Raw genomic sequence first — 14,200 nt, forward strand, 5'->3', positions numbered from 1 at the left:
CTACTAACCGCTATGGCTGCAATCCATCTTTTGAAACAAAAACAAATCCTGTCTCTATGTAAGTCACCTGGAAACACACAATCTTTAACACATGATCTTTTATGAAAAGTGGCTGTTGCTTTTCCACATGGAGGCCAGTGTACTGTGATAGAATTCAGATTTTAATGGCATAGTTTCCTTTAATTCCTACTATTTATTTGTATGAGTATGGGGAGCAAGGACTGAAGGTGGACTGGGCAAAAAAGCATGAGAGAGAGGGGAATATAAAGAGCAGGGCTTTTCTACACAGCTGAGCAAAGGTAGTTACACAGCTGGAGGACACACTCCCCACAGGTTTTAGGGGTTTAGGCTGGTAACGGATGCCAAGTGCTTGCATTTGAATTGCCAAAAGTTAGTTATGTGTTCTTTGGTTCTTAAGTGGCTCTTTTTCCTTCCATATCTAATCTGTAACAACTTTATTTTTGCCCATTGTTCTTTCTGTCTCTCGCTCTCATTCCAATTTTGTATTTATAGCATAAGTCTGTGACTTTTAATTTAAATTTCTTAATGGCCTCGGTTATCTCAGACTCATATACTTGTAAGATTTCACTGATAATTAATTTTTAGGTTTTTCAGTACACTAGTGCTCTTGGTGCTGTGACAAACAATTCTTTGAAATCTTCAGACCTGTGAATGTAATATATGAATGTAGGAGCATGAACATGCCACTGGTTAGGTTTTGCTTATATCTTAAATTCTAGATAAAGACTGAATAAGAAAGCAAAACATCTGTATTAACACACTCTAATCTATAATGACATGTAAGCAGCCATATATATTTTTATAATTCCCTCTAATAATCTTATTTATGTAATTTACGTAATAAACAGTTTGGTATCTCTAGATCTCTAGATAAGCCATTTCCCTTTCTCCCAGCCCTTTGCCCAAAAAGCCACCTTCTTTCCTTTAAGCGCTGGCTTAAACGCACAAACTGCAAACACAGACATGTCAATAGGAACTCTGTTATTTCGTCCTGTTCCTGAAATTGAAGGATGTGGCTCTGACAAAGTCTGTGTTCTTCTGAAGGGCTTTCATGTTGCTGTCAGTGGGTGTCCTCGCACAGGCCTTCTCTAGCCCAGGGACATAGGGCAGCACGATGGCCCCCAGGCCCACAAGGCCAGTCAGTCAGTCTAATTTCCCAGCCACCCTGAGAGAACCTTAAGTCAGGGCCAGATGTGGCAGCTGGCGCAGCCACCCTGGAGGTCAAGGTCAAAGGAAACCATGTCAAATTTGCCACCCACCATCACTCTCTAGATTGAGAGATAAACAGAACTGCCCTTGGAGGAGAAATAAAGGAATGGGAAGTGTATTGAGATATTGTGCTGCAAGAGAAGGGGAATAATAAAGCAAGACACAGCAAGCGAGACACTCCAAAACAAACAATGTGGAAGTGTGAAACTCAGAATTTTTGTAATTAAACTAGGAAAGAGTTGTACGGGAATGAGGAACCCCATGTTCTTGGCTTCAAAATGCTACAAAGGAAACTCTGGTCATGCATGTTTTTGAAGTGTGTCTGGCCTTGGGCTTGTAAAGTCATCACACGTAGGCCTCATTTTCTCAGAGGAGTCTGGGCACTGCCCACCTGGCCCTGACATTAAGAACACCGCCCCCACACATAAACAACTTATTTTATACCTAATTTTAAAGGAGAACCTGCGTCACTGCTCCTCTGTGACTAGCATGCTCCCCCACAGACCCGCTGTCAATAAAGTCCCAATTCTTAAAATTATTGCCCCTATTTTATGTCATTTGGCACCAATGAAGGTATAACATTTTGGTTGTAAGCATTTTCTTTTAACTGCAATCTAAAGCAATTTCAAATTTTGCTTTTCTAATTTTTTTTTAGAAAAGTACTATGAAATCAAATTTTTTATATATATATTATAAGGCTAGCACGCCTTATTTCAGTCATGCAAGCCTTGAAGCGGGTCACTGACCCCTGGAAACTACTGGCCACTGTGGAAAAGTGTATAGTAGATGTATAATACAAGTTGCTGGCAGCTGCTAGTGTGAAACTGTCACAAACTGGTATGTAGCGGTATATGGCATATTGGTAAATGGCGCTACACAGAAAATCTCTTTGCAAATGCGTCGGTTTCTAGCAGGTAGCTGCAGTCACCAGAAGTTTGCACAATCACCAACTACTAGTGAGTACAAGTAGTTGACATTAGTTTCCAAATTATTGTTAGACAGTAGCTCTCGCTGGTCAGGAAGACTACTGTCGTATCTGCAAACACTCATCAAGTGGTAATGAAATTCTGTACAATGTAAACTGTACACTGGATATGAGCAGATTCCATGCAAAATGAAACGTGTGGCTGAGGAAAAAAGGCTACGCATTAGAATGCTTGACTCCAAACTAAATGCTGTTCCTTAACACTGCAACCAACACATTTCAAAAGATGCAGTAGCCAAATCAATGCTACAGGGTGTTTTTGGTGCAGCACCCTCTTTTTGACTCACTGGAGATAGCCAGCAACCTCCAAAAACCACTTTCCAAGCGATCAGAGGATACATATTTTTCCTAGCCACTGGAAGCTGGTTGACTGATCTTTAAGCCTTTGTGGCTGAAGCTGTAATAGCTTAGAGACTGTTTGCTTATCAGCAGGCCACCTTTCTTCCAGTTTTACCTCACTCTCCCAAGCTTTGGACCTCTGCACTACACAATTCCATTATAGTTAAACTGAATCTAATGAAAACTATCAGAAACTTGAAGATCTGATAAAATTGTTTAGTTGTAGACAGGAAATCAATCAGTGTGTGATTGTAGATCAAATTAAGTTTTTAACAGCATCTTTTAGTTAATGGGAAATTCAAATTTTTAGATAGTATGAGCTCATGGTGTAATTTGTAAGATGGCATAGGAGTAGTCTCAGTAATTATACAGCAGCTACTCTGTATTTAGTTAATAGCACAATGATCCTCTCCTGGAAACAACTCATCCTCTAGTAGCCAGATAGCTTTCACTAATAGCTGTCTTTGTCTTGAGACGTGCTGTTAGAATCTGCTGGTTGCACTGACCAGGTTCTATACATTTTCAGTGTATACTGAAACTCATTGTGCAAAAAATGAAGTATCAGTCTGCTCTAACGTGAAAGAAATGACATTGATAGCAAGCCTAGGACAAAATGCAGACATCCTTGGTTCACCGGCTGCCTTTCACTGCTTGGACCACACGTGTTTCTTGTTTGGCCTGCAGATGAAGGACACATTTTGTGTACCGAATCAGCTGAAGCAGGCCCCCCAAGAGGTGGGCAGACAAGTCAGCAGCAGCTGGTGCTAGTGACGCATTACCATCGTTATCTAGTGACGTCAAAGCCAGAGGCAATGTCCACTGATCTTCCGGTTCTGTGTTCACCTGCAGGATTTCACTTTGACATAAGACTATCAGAAAAAACAAGGGGATCAATTGCTGTAATAGTATGGTTAATATCATGAGTCTTCTATGAGCAGAAAATGTTGAAAAAAAGACCAAACACTTACCTAAAGTCACCTCATAGTAGAATGACACTACTGTTTGATGGCATCACATAAAGTACTGCAAATTTCTAGCATGAAAAGACTTGTTAGATGTAATTGCCCATTAGTTTCATGGTGCTACCCTTCTCAGACATTTTTTTCTTATTTTCATATTTTACCACCCCAATTTCAAAAAAGCTGGAATGTTGTGTAAAATGTAAATAGAAACCAGTTGCTGGACATTTGGGAGAGGAATGTTGTCCAGTTCTTGTCTGATAGAGGATCCTAGCTGCTCAAACAGTCCTGGGTCTTCTTTGTTGTATTTTTCTTTTCATGGTTCGCCAAATGTTTTCAGTTGGTGAAAGATCTGGACTGCAGGCAGGCCAGTTCAGCATCTGGACATTTCAAATCAAATCACTTTTATTGTCACATCACATGTGCAGGCACACTGGCACAGCACATGCGAGTGAAATTCTTGTGTGCGAGCCCCACAAGCAGCAGAGATGTGCAAACACAACAACACAAACGAGCAAAATACAAGAATGGCCAACCTGAAACTAATAAATATATGTACAATATATAATAGTGTATGCATTTCTGGATGTGTATACTAAATATTTTCCTACGTGTGTGTGTGTGTGTGTGTGTGTGTGTGTGTGTGTGTGTGTGTGTATACACATTTTTACAAATTAAATAGTAAAAAAAATAAAATAATAATAATAATAATAATAATAATAAAAAAATATACAGAGTTGAATATGTGCAAAACAAGTGGCATTTATATACAGTATGGAGTGCATAATGTTAAAGTTCCAGTAGTGAAGCTGAGGTGTCTATGACGTGTTCAGCAGTCTGATGGCCTGATGGAAAAAGCTGTCTCTCAGTCTGCTGGTACGGGACCGGATGCTGCAGAACCTCCTTCCTGATGGAAGCAGTCTGAACAGTTTATGGCTGGGGTGACTGGAGTCCTTGATGATCCTCCCCGCTTTCCTCAGGCAGCGCTTCCTGTAGATGTCTTGGAGGGAGGGAAGCTCACCTCCAATTATCCGTTCAGAGCACCGCACTACTCTCTGGAGAGCTTTGCAGTTGTAGGCGGTGCTGTTGCCATACCAGGTGGTGATGCATCCAGTGAGGATGCTCTCAATGGCACAGTGATAGAAGGTCCTGAGGATGCGGGGGCTCATGCCGAATCTTTTCAGTCTCCTGAGAAAGAAGAGGCGCTTTTCTACTATGAAGCCATGTTGTTTGACAGGCCTTCATTAAAAAACATGTCATCCATATGGGAGTATATATTGCTCTAAAACTTGTATATGGCATTCAATATCGATGCATCTTTGCAGATGTGCAAGCTGCCAGTTTACACATCTCTTATGTATCCCATAACATAAGAGATGCAGGCTTTTGAACTGAGCAGTTACATCAAGTGGGATGGTCCCTTTCCTCTTCATGGTCCAGAGCATACAGCATCCATGTTTTCAGTAAATAAATACAAGTTTGATTGCTGTGACCAAAGAGCAGCATTGAACTTTGGTTCATTTAAAATGATAATATGGCTTCTTCTTTGAATGACAGAGCACACAAAGGATTTCTGGAACTGTTCCTGAAATCATGCACTGATAACAGAATCATGCCAGTTTTTAATGTAGTGTAACCTGAGGGCCCAAAGATATCCAGATCTTCAGCTTTGTCTATAGTGCTCCATATTCTTTTGATAATATTATGTAATGTGTCTTGATGCATGCTCAATCCTCCAGATATGGACATTTCAAATAGTTCATCATCTGGTCATTACTAAGTGATGTGAGTGGCTTCCTGTCCTCCATGCTGATGTTGGATGCTAGGGATGCCCAACTCTCTGTGAATGCTACTAATCGTCTTTGATCAGTGGTTGTGATCAACGGTCATGACAATGGACATATTATGATTATGAGACTAACCTCACAGCTCATTGTTTGTCAGTGGTGCTAGTGTCAGTCATTGTGCAAATGTACTGTTTATAAGGTTGGGGAACCCTGCAGTCAGCTGAGACTGAAGAAGTCACTTGGATGAATGATGAAACATTTCTCCACTAAAAACGCTATGTCCAGATGCAAAGAATCAACTTTTTGGGATTATGCATTGTAGTTGATATTTGTTTTGTGTGATTTGGGATCCACTGCCCTTCTATATTCATGAGAAACTCTGCCTGTCTAAGATGCTGTTTTTATGTGGAGTCACATTACTGGATGCTCCCCTTTAACTTAATTAGTTGTAAAATGTTCCTGCAGAAAATGGTACAATGGTTTTCTATCTTCTATTGAAAATAAAACATTGCTTTATGAGATTTGCAAATTATTCCATTTTGTGGGTTTTTGGTTTTTTTACACATCGTCCAAACTCTCTTGGAGCTGGTGTTGTACATTGAGGTTATGAAGAAGTGTTACTATAGTGACGTTGAGGATGTAACGGTTTAGCTTCAGGATTAGGTAGGGTTCAGGTTTTGACTAAGAATATTTGGACAACTTCTGTTTTGAGGATAAAGAGCATGTGTTTGTGTTTGTGAGCTTACAACTTCATAAGCATTAAAAATGGATAGATGGGCTCTAAAGTTGGCAATTACATATGAATTTAAGTTTCTCATTCTCTACGCAGGTGATTCCATTCCCAATGTCCTGTGACTTACGAGATGAGTGTTCCTGTCGGGATCCCAATGCTGTAGAGAACAGAAAGGATGAGCATGTCCACTACCTGGGGTGACCAACCTTAGCAAGGACCCTTTGTTCAACAACCTAGGACCCTTTCCCCAACACCACATAGCCAAAGTGGCTGAGGCAGACTCTCCTTCATCCTCTTCTTGGCCTTCGATTTCCTGCACATGCTGCTTACAAGGCATACCTCTCCATCCATCCATACTGCAACCCCAACCTGCTGAAATGCCTCCATCTCTCCACAACCGAAAGATACAGAAAAGAAGATGGGACTCCATAATACCTTCATTTTTCAGCTTAAAGGAAAGTAACCCCTGCAATACATTAAATCATTAAAGTACACATTAAGCAAAGCAAGAAAAAAAAAACACGAAATAAAATGAATTACATGAAGCAGACATTTTTGAAAAAAAAAAAGAGAAAACAAAACAAAACAAAAAAAAGAACAAAAACAACAACAACAACAACATAACCAAGCCTAGGTAGCATGCCTTTTGTTGAGTTTTGTGCTGGCTTTAGTGTCTATTTTAGTGACCTTACTCTACAATCAAGTGATTGAACCAAAGGTATATCAAAATGCATACGTCAAGGATAGCATTGATTGTGTTTCAGAAATATGAAGGAAGTTAAGACAAATGTTAAAAATAATCCTCACACACTCTGAAAGCTTGTTCAACTTTTTTTTTGGAGGGGCTAGAAGTTGGTGCTGGTCAGATATTCTATATCTGTGTGTCACCATAAGTAAAGTGTGTTTCTTCACTGGCACATCAGAGGCTTTAGGTTATTTCGATCTTGGTGGGGAATAAGAGAGCCATGTTAATTTGGAAGTCGCAGATTCAACACACTCACAAAAACCCAAAATATAAAGGCGCACACAAACCACAGCTAGCCACAGAAACAGTTTCCGAAGACAATTTCATAAGTATAGAGCAAAATCCCAAAAGCATAGTGAAAACATTTTAGGGCTTTCACTACTGCCCATCTTCACATAATAACATTTAACTGGGTTAGACAGCTTTGTCTTCCTTGCTGCTTAAAGTACCTCTTTACAGCATTCATTCACACTTGTATGTTTGCTCATAATACATTTTCTCACATTAACATAGACTGCATTAGAACACATGTTGACAACACCACATATAAAATGCACTAAGAACTTTAAAAGAAATCCAGAACCTCAATTGTCCTTGCGTCTTTCACCTAGTAACTCCCCCCCCCAAAAAAAAGAAAAGAAAAATACAACATACATTGATCACGACTTAAGGAATGTCATCGATAACACCTCACTTTGGGCTCGCATGATTTTAGTTTCAGTTTCAACTCACCCCTTGCGACGCTTGATAAGAACTTTGTTACCTCAAGCCCCGATTCAAACAGTTTAAACTGAAATTAAAAACATCCCAGTCCTTCTCCGAATGTAGTAAGTGCTTTCCTGTAGTCTGTGGCTTCCTTGAGCACACAGTACTGCACAGCACAGTCACACAGGAGTACCGAGTTGAAGGGGTGGATATAGTCTGTGAGAGAGAGCGTAGGTCAAAGACCATATCTGCCCCACAACACATTGCTTATGTACGCAATCATATAAACAGGTTCTCTTTCTCTCCCCCTCAGGACTATTGGATGCCGTAGTATTCTAGCTCTGCAGGCAACAAGGTTGTACATGAAAATGACATTTGGATGTATATGTCAACACGCCATTTGCAGTCACAACACAATCAAAGCTCCCTATGTTTTCTGGCTGTGTCGTCTTTAAGTAATTTTTAAAACTATTCTCTTCAGTACAAAGTGCACTTGCTTGTTCTGATCAGCTCTTCTCAGTATTGTGAATCTTGGGTTTTCTGGCCCCATTGTGCTAGATTTTGTCAGACTACACGGCTGCTACAATAGCACGGTATCTTATTACTCTTCTATCCAAACACATACACACGAGTTTTATTCTCATGCACATTTGATAATGAAGGCTGCTTAGCATATTGGTCCAATGTTTGCTGCTCCTATTTGGCTGAAATCATATTCATGGCTTGAATATACATTTAATTTCATTAAACTTGGGCCAGTGGCACAGTCCCTGTGACAAACATTAGGCTGCTATAGAATTCCAGATCATTCTCATAAATACGTGGTCCTAAATTGTAGTGTCAGCGCAATAGAACCAATAAAACAAGTCAATACCAGAACATAGAAAAAAAGTCAAGGTATTATTTTCCACCAAATATAAAGGAAAAAAAATCAAGATATTGTGTAAATATTGCTATATGTTCTTGGACAGGAGGGTTTTTTGTCCTTTTTCATGCATTTCATTTTAACAAAATGTCATATTAAATCAGTGTTTCTACTATTGACCTCAGTTACTGCACTTTCTAGCTGTCATGTAAGAGGGGAAAAGTAAATATTTCAAAAATGTTTAGACGCTGCTATTGTCAAAATGGTGACCTGAATCAAACTGTATGATATTTGGCCATTTGACTCCTTGTGTTGCTATTCTGTTGTTTTGTTTTTTTCCTTTCTTGTATCTGACCTATATGGTGCATTTGATTTTATTAATGAAGTATGGAGGTGCCGTCGTTGTGAAACATATATTCCTTTATGCATAATCCAATGAAGCCCCAAATCCAAGACAACTGGATACACATTAGTACACATTTAAAAATAGTTATCACGTAATTAAGATCTAGTTAGATTAAAATTTTATTTATCTTTAGTTTCCTTGGTGTTTGTGTAATATGTTATCTAAGGCCGAAGGTGAACGTTGTGCCAGAGAAACCAAGAGATGTTGAAGAAGCGTGTAAATGAAGAAATTCCCGTTAACAGGGACTCTTGAAAGTCTTTGTAAAGTCATTTACAAAGACTTTTAAGATTGCATTTAACACTTTATTGAATACCATATAGTCCTGGTAAAAATGTCTTATATTATATTATCAAATTATATGTAATATTAGTACTCCAGATTCTGCTGCTTTACACAAAACTGTCACCAGTGGGGGGAGACTGACCTACATTCACTACGCCATACCAGTAATATGCAGTACTGTGGTTCATCATTTGCCACTGAGGTTACTGGAAAGCCATTCCAGCTGGGATGAATCTGAAACCTGTCATTGGACCCTTTCCTTCACTCTATAAAAAAGAGTAATCTGTTGTTGCTTCCACATACTTAGAATCATTTAGAAATATCCTCCTCAGCCATTATGTGCATCATCAGCTGATATCTGGATACCAAAACAAGTGATTGTTATCACCAAGAAAGTCTGCAGAATGTGACTGAATGTCAACTTGCAAATTATTTTGTTTATATTTGAAAAGGTACCCATAAGCCATAGCTAACCACGATAGTCATGAGAGAAATTATACAGTCGTGCATTGGATGAGGACGTCACCTCTCTACTGTAGTCATCACACGATCCCTTGCTGTACCTCATGCTTGTAATGTTTGCTGCTTCTATATTTTTGGTATTTTAGCGACATTTTGAGTCTCATAACAATGGTGTAAATAGTAGAACTATTTATTGAGAGTGTTATACTTTTTTAAGTTATATTTAATGTCCATGTAAGTTATTTTTTACGTTGTTCCTATAAACCAACATATTATAGGTTGCAAGTCAAAACTGTCATTCTGTCTCTGTTGTCACAGTATATTGTGATCAATGCTGTCAAGCACTGATAAGACATAAACAGTACAATTTAGACCAACAACCACAGAAAGAACTTCTCTCGTTGCTCAATATGTGTAGATGGATATTGCTTGCAAACAGTGATGATTCACCATATTTAAATGTTACTGAGTGCAGTGTATTTTTTTTAATCAAAACTAGAATGTAAACGTTTCATTTTCTTTGTTTCTCATTTTTTGTAAAACACACACAGAGGCAGACAAGCAATACATTCACACACACACATGCAGTGAGTTTTAACCACATAATGGCTGAGTACAACTACAAATAATGTAACAAGTAACGTTTTGAGAAACCATTGTAATGCACAAGGAACAGGCAGCTGAGGACAGAAGAACGTTGGCAAATGGCAAAGAAAGAGCTTGAAAATTAAGGGGAAAATTGGACTGGAGGTCAGTAGGCAGGTGATGGTGAGCGTTCTTGGATGGCAGAAAAGTAGAAGGTGGGTAGGGGCAGAGGTAGGAACGGGTGGACTGCTTTTCCTGGCCTGTCTTGCTATTTGTCCAGGTGTGAAAATGTGTACTCACAGAGGCTGCCCCTAAGCCAGAGGTGGCCAGCCTGACTGGCAACACGCCGAGGCCAGTGAGTCAGAGTTTCTCCCGGGGTTGGCAACCATATCTCTCTGGGACTCCTACCACCCCTCCCACCCCCTTGCTACCTCTACCTCCCCACACCTCGACACACTGCCTCATCTGTCACTGTCAGGCATGCCTGTTTAGGGCAAGCAGGGTCAAGCTTGCCCTGTGAAAATTAGAGAGGATGTTTGCCCAGCTTACAGAGTCTTTTGAAGCTAGGCTCAAGCAACAACAGTTCGCCTCACCTACAGCATATGCTTATCACATAATATGACGTTTATGGCAACGTTTTTTGCAAGGCTTTAGTAATTCTCCACATCTCCATCAACAACTGTTTGTTTTTTGCTTTTCATTTAACACCTGGCTTTTTATGTTATGTTAAAAAAAATGTCGGAAACGTTGTGTCTAACTCATTTAAAGTGCAGTGGAGAGTGCGAGAAAGTGTGTCTAAATACCTAATGTTTTTGCACAAATCTTTGTGGAGAAAAATACTGGTGTGCCATCTCGTAAGAAATTGTCTATGCATGTTGTAAGACATGAAGTACCTCTCACAGGCCTCTTGTTATAGAATGGTCCCTTATCTCTGTTTCCTAAACCTTCAGTAGATCAATTAAAAAAAAAAAAAAAAGTTGGATTGCCCTTTTTTTCTGAGTTGGACCTACAAAAAAAAGTGTATTTGCATAGTATGTGGGTATCTAGTGGTATTACTGCAATGTTTCGTACTCAGTTGCTCAACAAATATATTTTAAGATGTAAATAGTAATATTATATGATGATTGTATTTGCAAACCATGTACTAACTGTTTGGGAGTAGGTCTCCGATTGATTTTTATCATAACTATTATACAATGAAATGAACCGTGAAATGTTGTGCATTGTGTCAAAGTATCACCTGCAAGACAGAAAAAAAAAAAAAAAAAAAAAACTAAACAAAAAGCAAAAAAAAAAACCCACAAAAAAGTGATGCTTTACCACACCACTTGTCTGCATTTATTTGTTCCTAATGGCTTAATTCTAGTACTGTTGTCAGCTGTCTTAACCATGAATTGAATTTATCCATTGTGTAATAAATTATTTGTTTTTTAGATGAATAATATCATAACAATTTCTTAGCAGTCTGTTCAGATTCATCCTCATAATTAAACTTAACATTAATTGAAAAGTTCCTTTCACATTTGTCTGAGTTGACTGACACTAACCAACAAAAATTTCATTTATCTTCATACTGTATGTTACTGAGTCTTATCCATATGCTTTTGTGTTTGCTGAGAATTTCACCGACACTGTAAAGGTAGCCATCAAACTCAGTGGGCCCTTGCTCCCTCAGATGACCTCCTCTCACTTTTTTTCTTACACAGTATGCACTTTTCAGGCACATATACAACAGACTGGACTTTTATGTTTCAGCCGATTGTTCTCTCTGTTGTCACAGTTGCAATTATATATTTTTTGGTGCTCTGGTACATTGCAAAACATGTCTGATATGTGCTATATTTTCATAAAAGAGTCATAAAGATGAGTATCATGTTCATTTTGCTGTCATTTATTGTGTAGAAATAAAACACTGGTTAAAGTGAGCATAATGCTGGATGTCTGTGGTCTGTTTTTTTTTTTAAAAAGTTCCAATATTTTTTAATCATTGACAGACAACGCTGCATAGACAAAAAGATGTGGGTCCAGCCTTGTAAGTAGCTAGCAACTTCCTTTTGTCAGTGTGTAAGAAGCTTGAACAGATTCAAGCTTCAGTATAAAACCTTTCCAAATGCTGTCCCCAAATTTCAAGGAATTTCAGGTCATTCCTTGAAATTAGATTAGCTTGCTAGGTCTACGCTATAGGTAACATCAGCTGGAAGCAGCGGGCCCTCATGGGGTTTAAATCACACTCAACACTGCACTCCATAAGGGTCCCCAGGCTAGACTCCAATGCAACTTGAGCCTACTTTGGAACATGACAGAGAGACATATAAACAAAGCCATACTGACTTGGATGCCTCTCAGCTTAATACTGTGTTACTGTGCCAGCCAAACCAATGCGAGAGGCTGTAGCTCAGGTGGTAGACCAGGTCATCTACTAATCAGAGGGTTGCTGATTATCAGATACTTTGCTATCTGATACATCCATCATAGCATGAATGCATGTGAATGTCAGATAAAAAGCAATTGCAGACAAAGTCCATAGAAGAAAGTGCTTGTGCGAATAGTTGAATGAGGCAAGTTGTGTAAAGTGCTTTGAGTGCTCAGAGTAGAATAGCGCTATATAAGAACCAGTCCATTTACCCATGTGGTAAATATTGGATGAACAGAAGACCATGTCCACCTTGACCACAAAGGCCCTGGTAGCTCAGTGCTATAATATCAGATAATAGAATAAAGCAACTCAAAACTGGCATCTGGTGGACACAGCAAAATGGCTCTGGAAAACGAAAGCTACTAATACCTCATTTCTAACTGGTCACCCACCTTGCATAATAAGGTGGCCACAGGAACTATGATGGAAGACCAAGTTCCTGCATGGACTGTGCCATGGACAGTGTTGGGTAAGTTACTTTAAAAAAAGTAATTAATTACTAATTACTTAGTCAATATTGTATTTAAAATACTTATCTAATTACTGTGTCAGAAAAGTAACTTAATTACTAAATAAGTAATTTAACTAAATACTTCTTAAAATCCCTATAAACCTTGAGTGGGCAAACAATAGAAATTAAACTCTTTAAATAATAAAAAAAATTTTTGAAGACGGAGACTCTACAGTCTGCAGATGTAGCATCTCCTCCACAATATAGCCTGCAATCATTTTTTTAAGCTCACCTTCAGACGCTTTCTGTGCTGCTGAAGTAAAATCAAGGTTTATATATTTTATTTATTGTTTACTCTATTTAATTTGTAAAATATGTGTACACACACACACACACACACACACACACACACACACACACGTAGAAAAATATTTAGTATACACATCCAGAAATGCATATACTATTATATATTGTACATATATTTATTAGTTTCAGATGTAGCCATTCTTGTATTTTGCTTGTTACATTATTGTATTGTTGCACAACTCTGTTGCTTGTGAAGCTCGCACACAAGAATTTCACTCACATGTACTGTACCAGTGTACCTGCACATGTGATGTGACAATAAAAGTGATTTGATTTGATTTGATTTGAGGTTTGCCTGCTTAGCAGGAGTTGCCGTGGAGTTATCCATGGATGATGAACAAGGATCACTCAGAAGTGTTCATATTACTGTAATATTCTCGTCTGCTTGTTTCAGAAAAGTGAAGAGACGGGAATATGTCCATTTCATAAAACAGCCACTCGCTTCAGCCGAGTCCGACATCTTCCGCTTTAGAATACGACTATGCAGCAAACTGGCGCGAAATGACGTGAACCTGCACTACAGCGATGTTAAAGCGGCAGAGTTTACTTCTACGTTTAGAAGATAAATTATTGAAATTAAACAATGATATTCAGCGAGTTTAATTATTTTACAATGTAACGCAAGTACCTAATACCTAAAAATGAACAGTAATTAGTTACTCTACTTTTTCAGTGGAAAAGTAATTTAATTACAGTAACGCGTTACTTAGTAACGCATTATACCCAACACTGGCCATGGATAGATGCAAGAAGTGGCTGACATCCAGAAATCCAGGCAGTGACTAGAAAAGGCTAACATGAAGGACAACACACAGGCTCTGATCATGGCAGCACAACTACAGGCCTCACTATCCACCACATAGTAGCAGGATATAAGTGTACCA

General features: G+C 38.8%; 1 protein-coding gene across 1 annotated transcript in view; it reads left to right on the top strand.

The window, feature by feature from the left end:
* Positions 1-10,507, top strand: part of pappaa (pregnancy-associated plasma protein A, pappalysin 1a) — a 104,399-nt gene extending 93,892 nt beyond the window's left edge. The window contains exon 22 of the mRNA XM_085413993.1: positions 6,130-10,507. Within this exon, the coding sequence (XP_085270119.1) occupies positions 6,130-6,234 (105 nt within the window). The 3' untranslated portion in view covers positions 6,235-10,507. The remainder of the gene's footprint in view (positions 1-6,129) is intronic.
* Positions 10,508-14,200: the final 3,693 nt, after the last annotated feature.

This window comes from Rhamphochromis longiceps, linkage group LG7, assembly GCF_057381845.1.
Source record: "Rhamphochromis longiceps isolate RC_006_pf linkage group LG7, R_longiceps_female_GT1.1, whole genome shotgun sequence".
NCBI lineage: Eukaryota > Metazoa > Chordata > Actinopteri > Cichliformes > Cichlidae > Rhamphochromis > Rhamphochromis longiceps.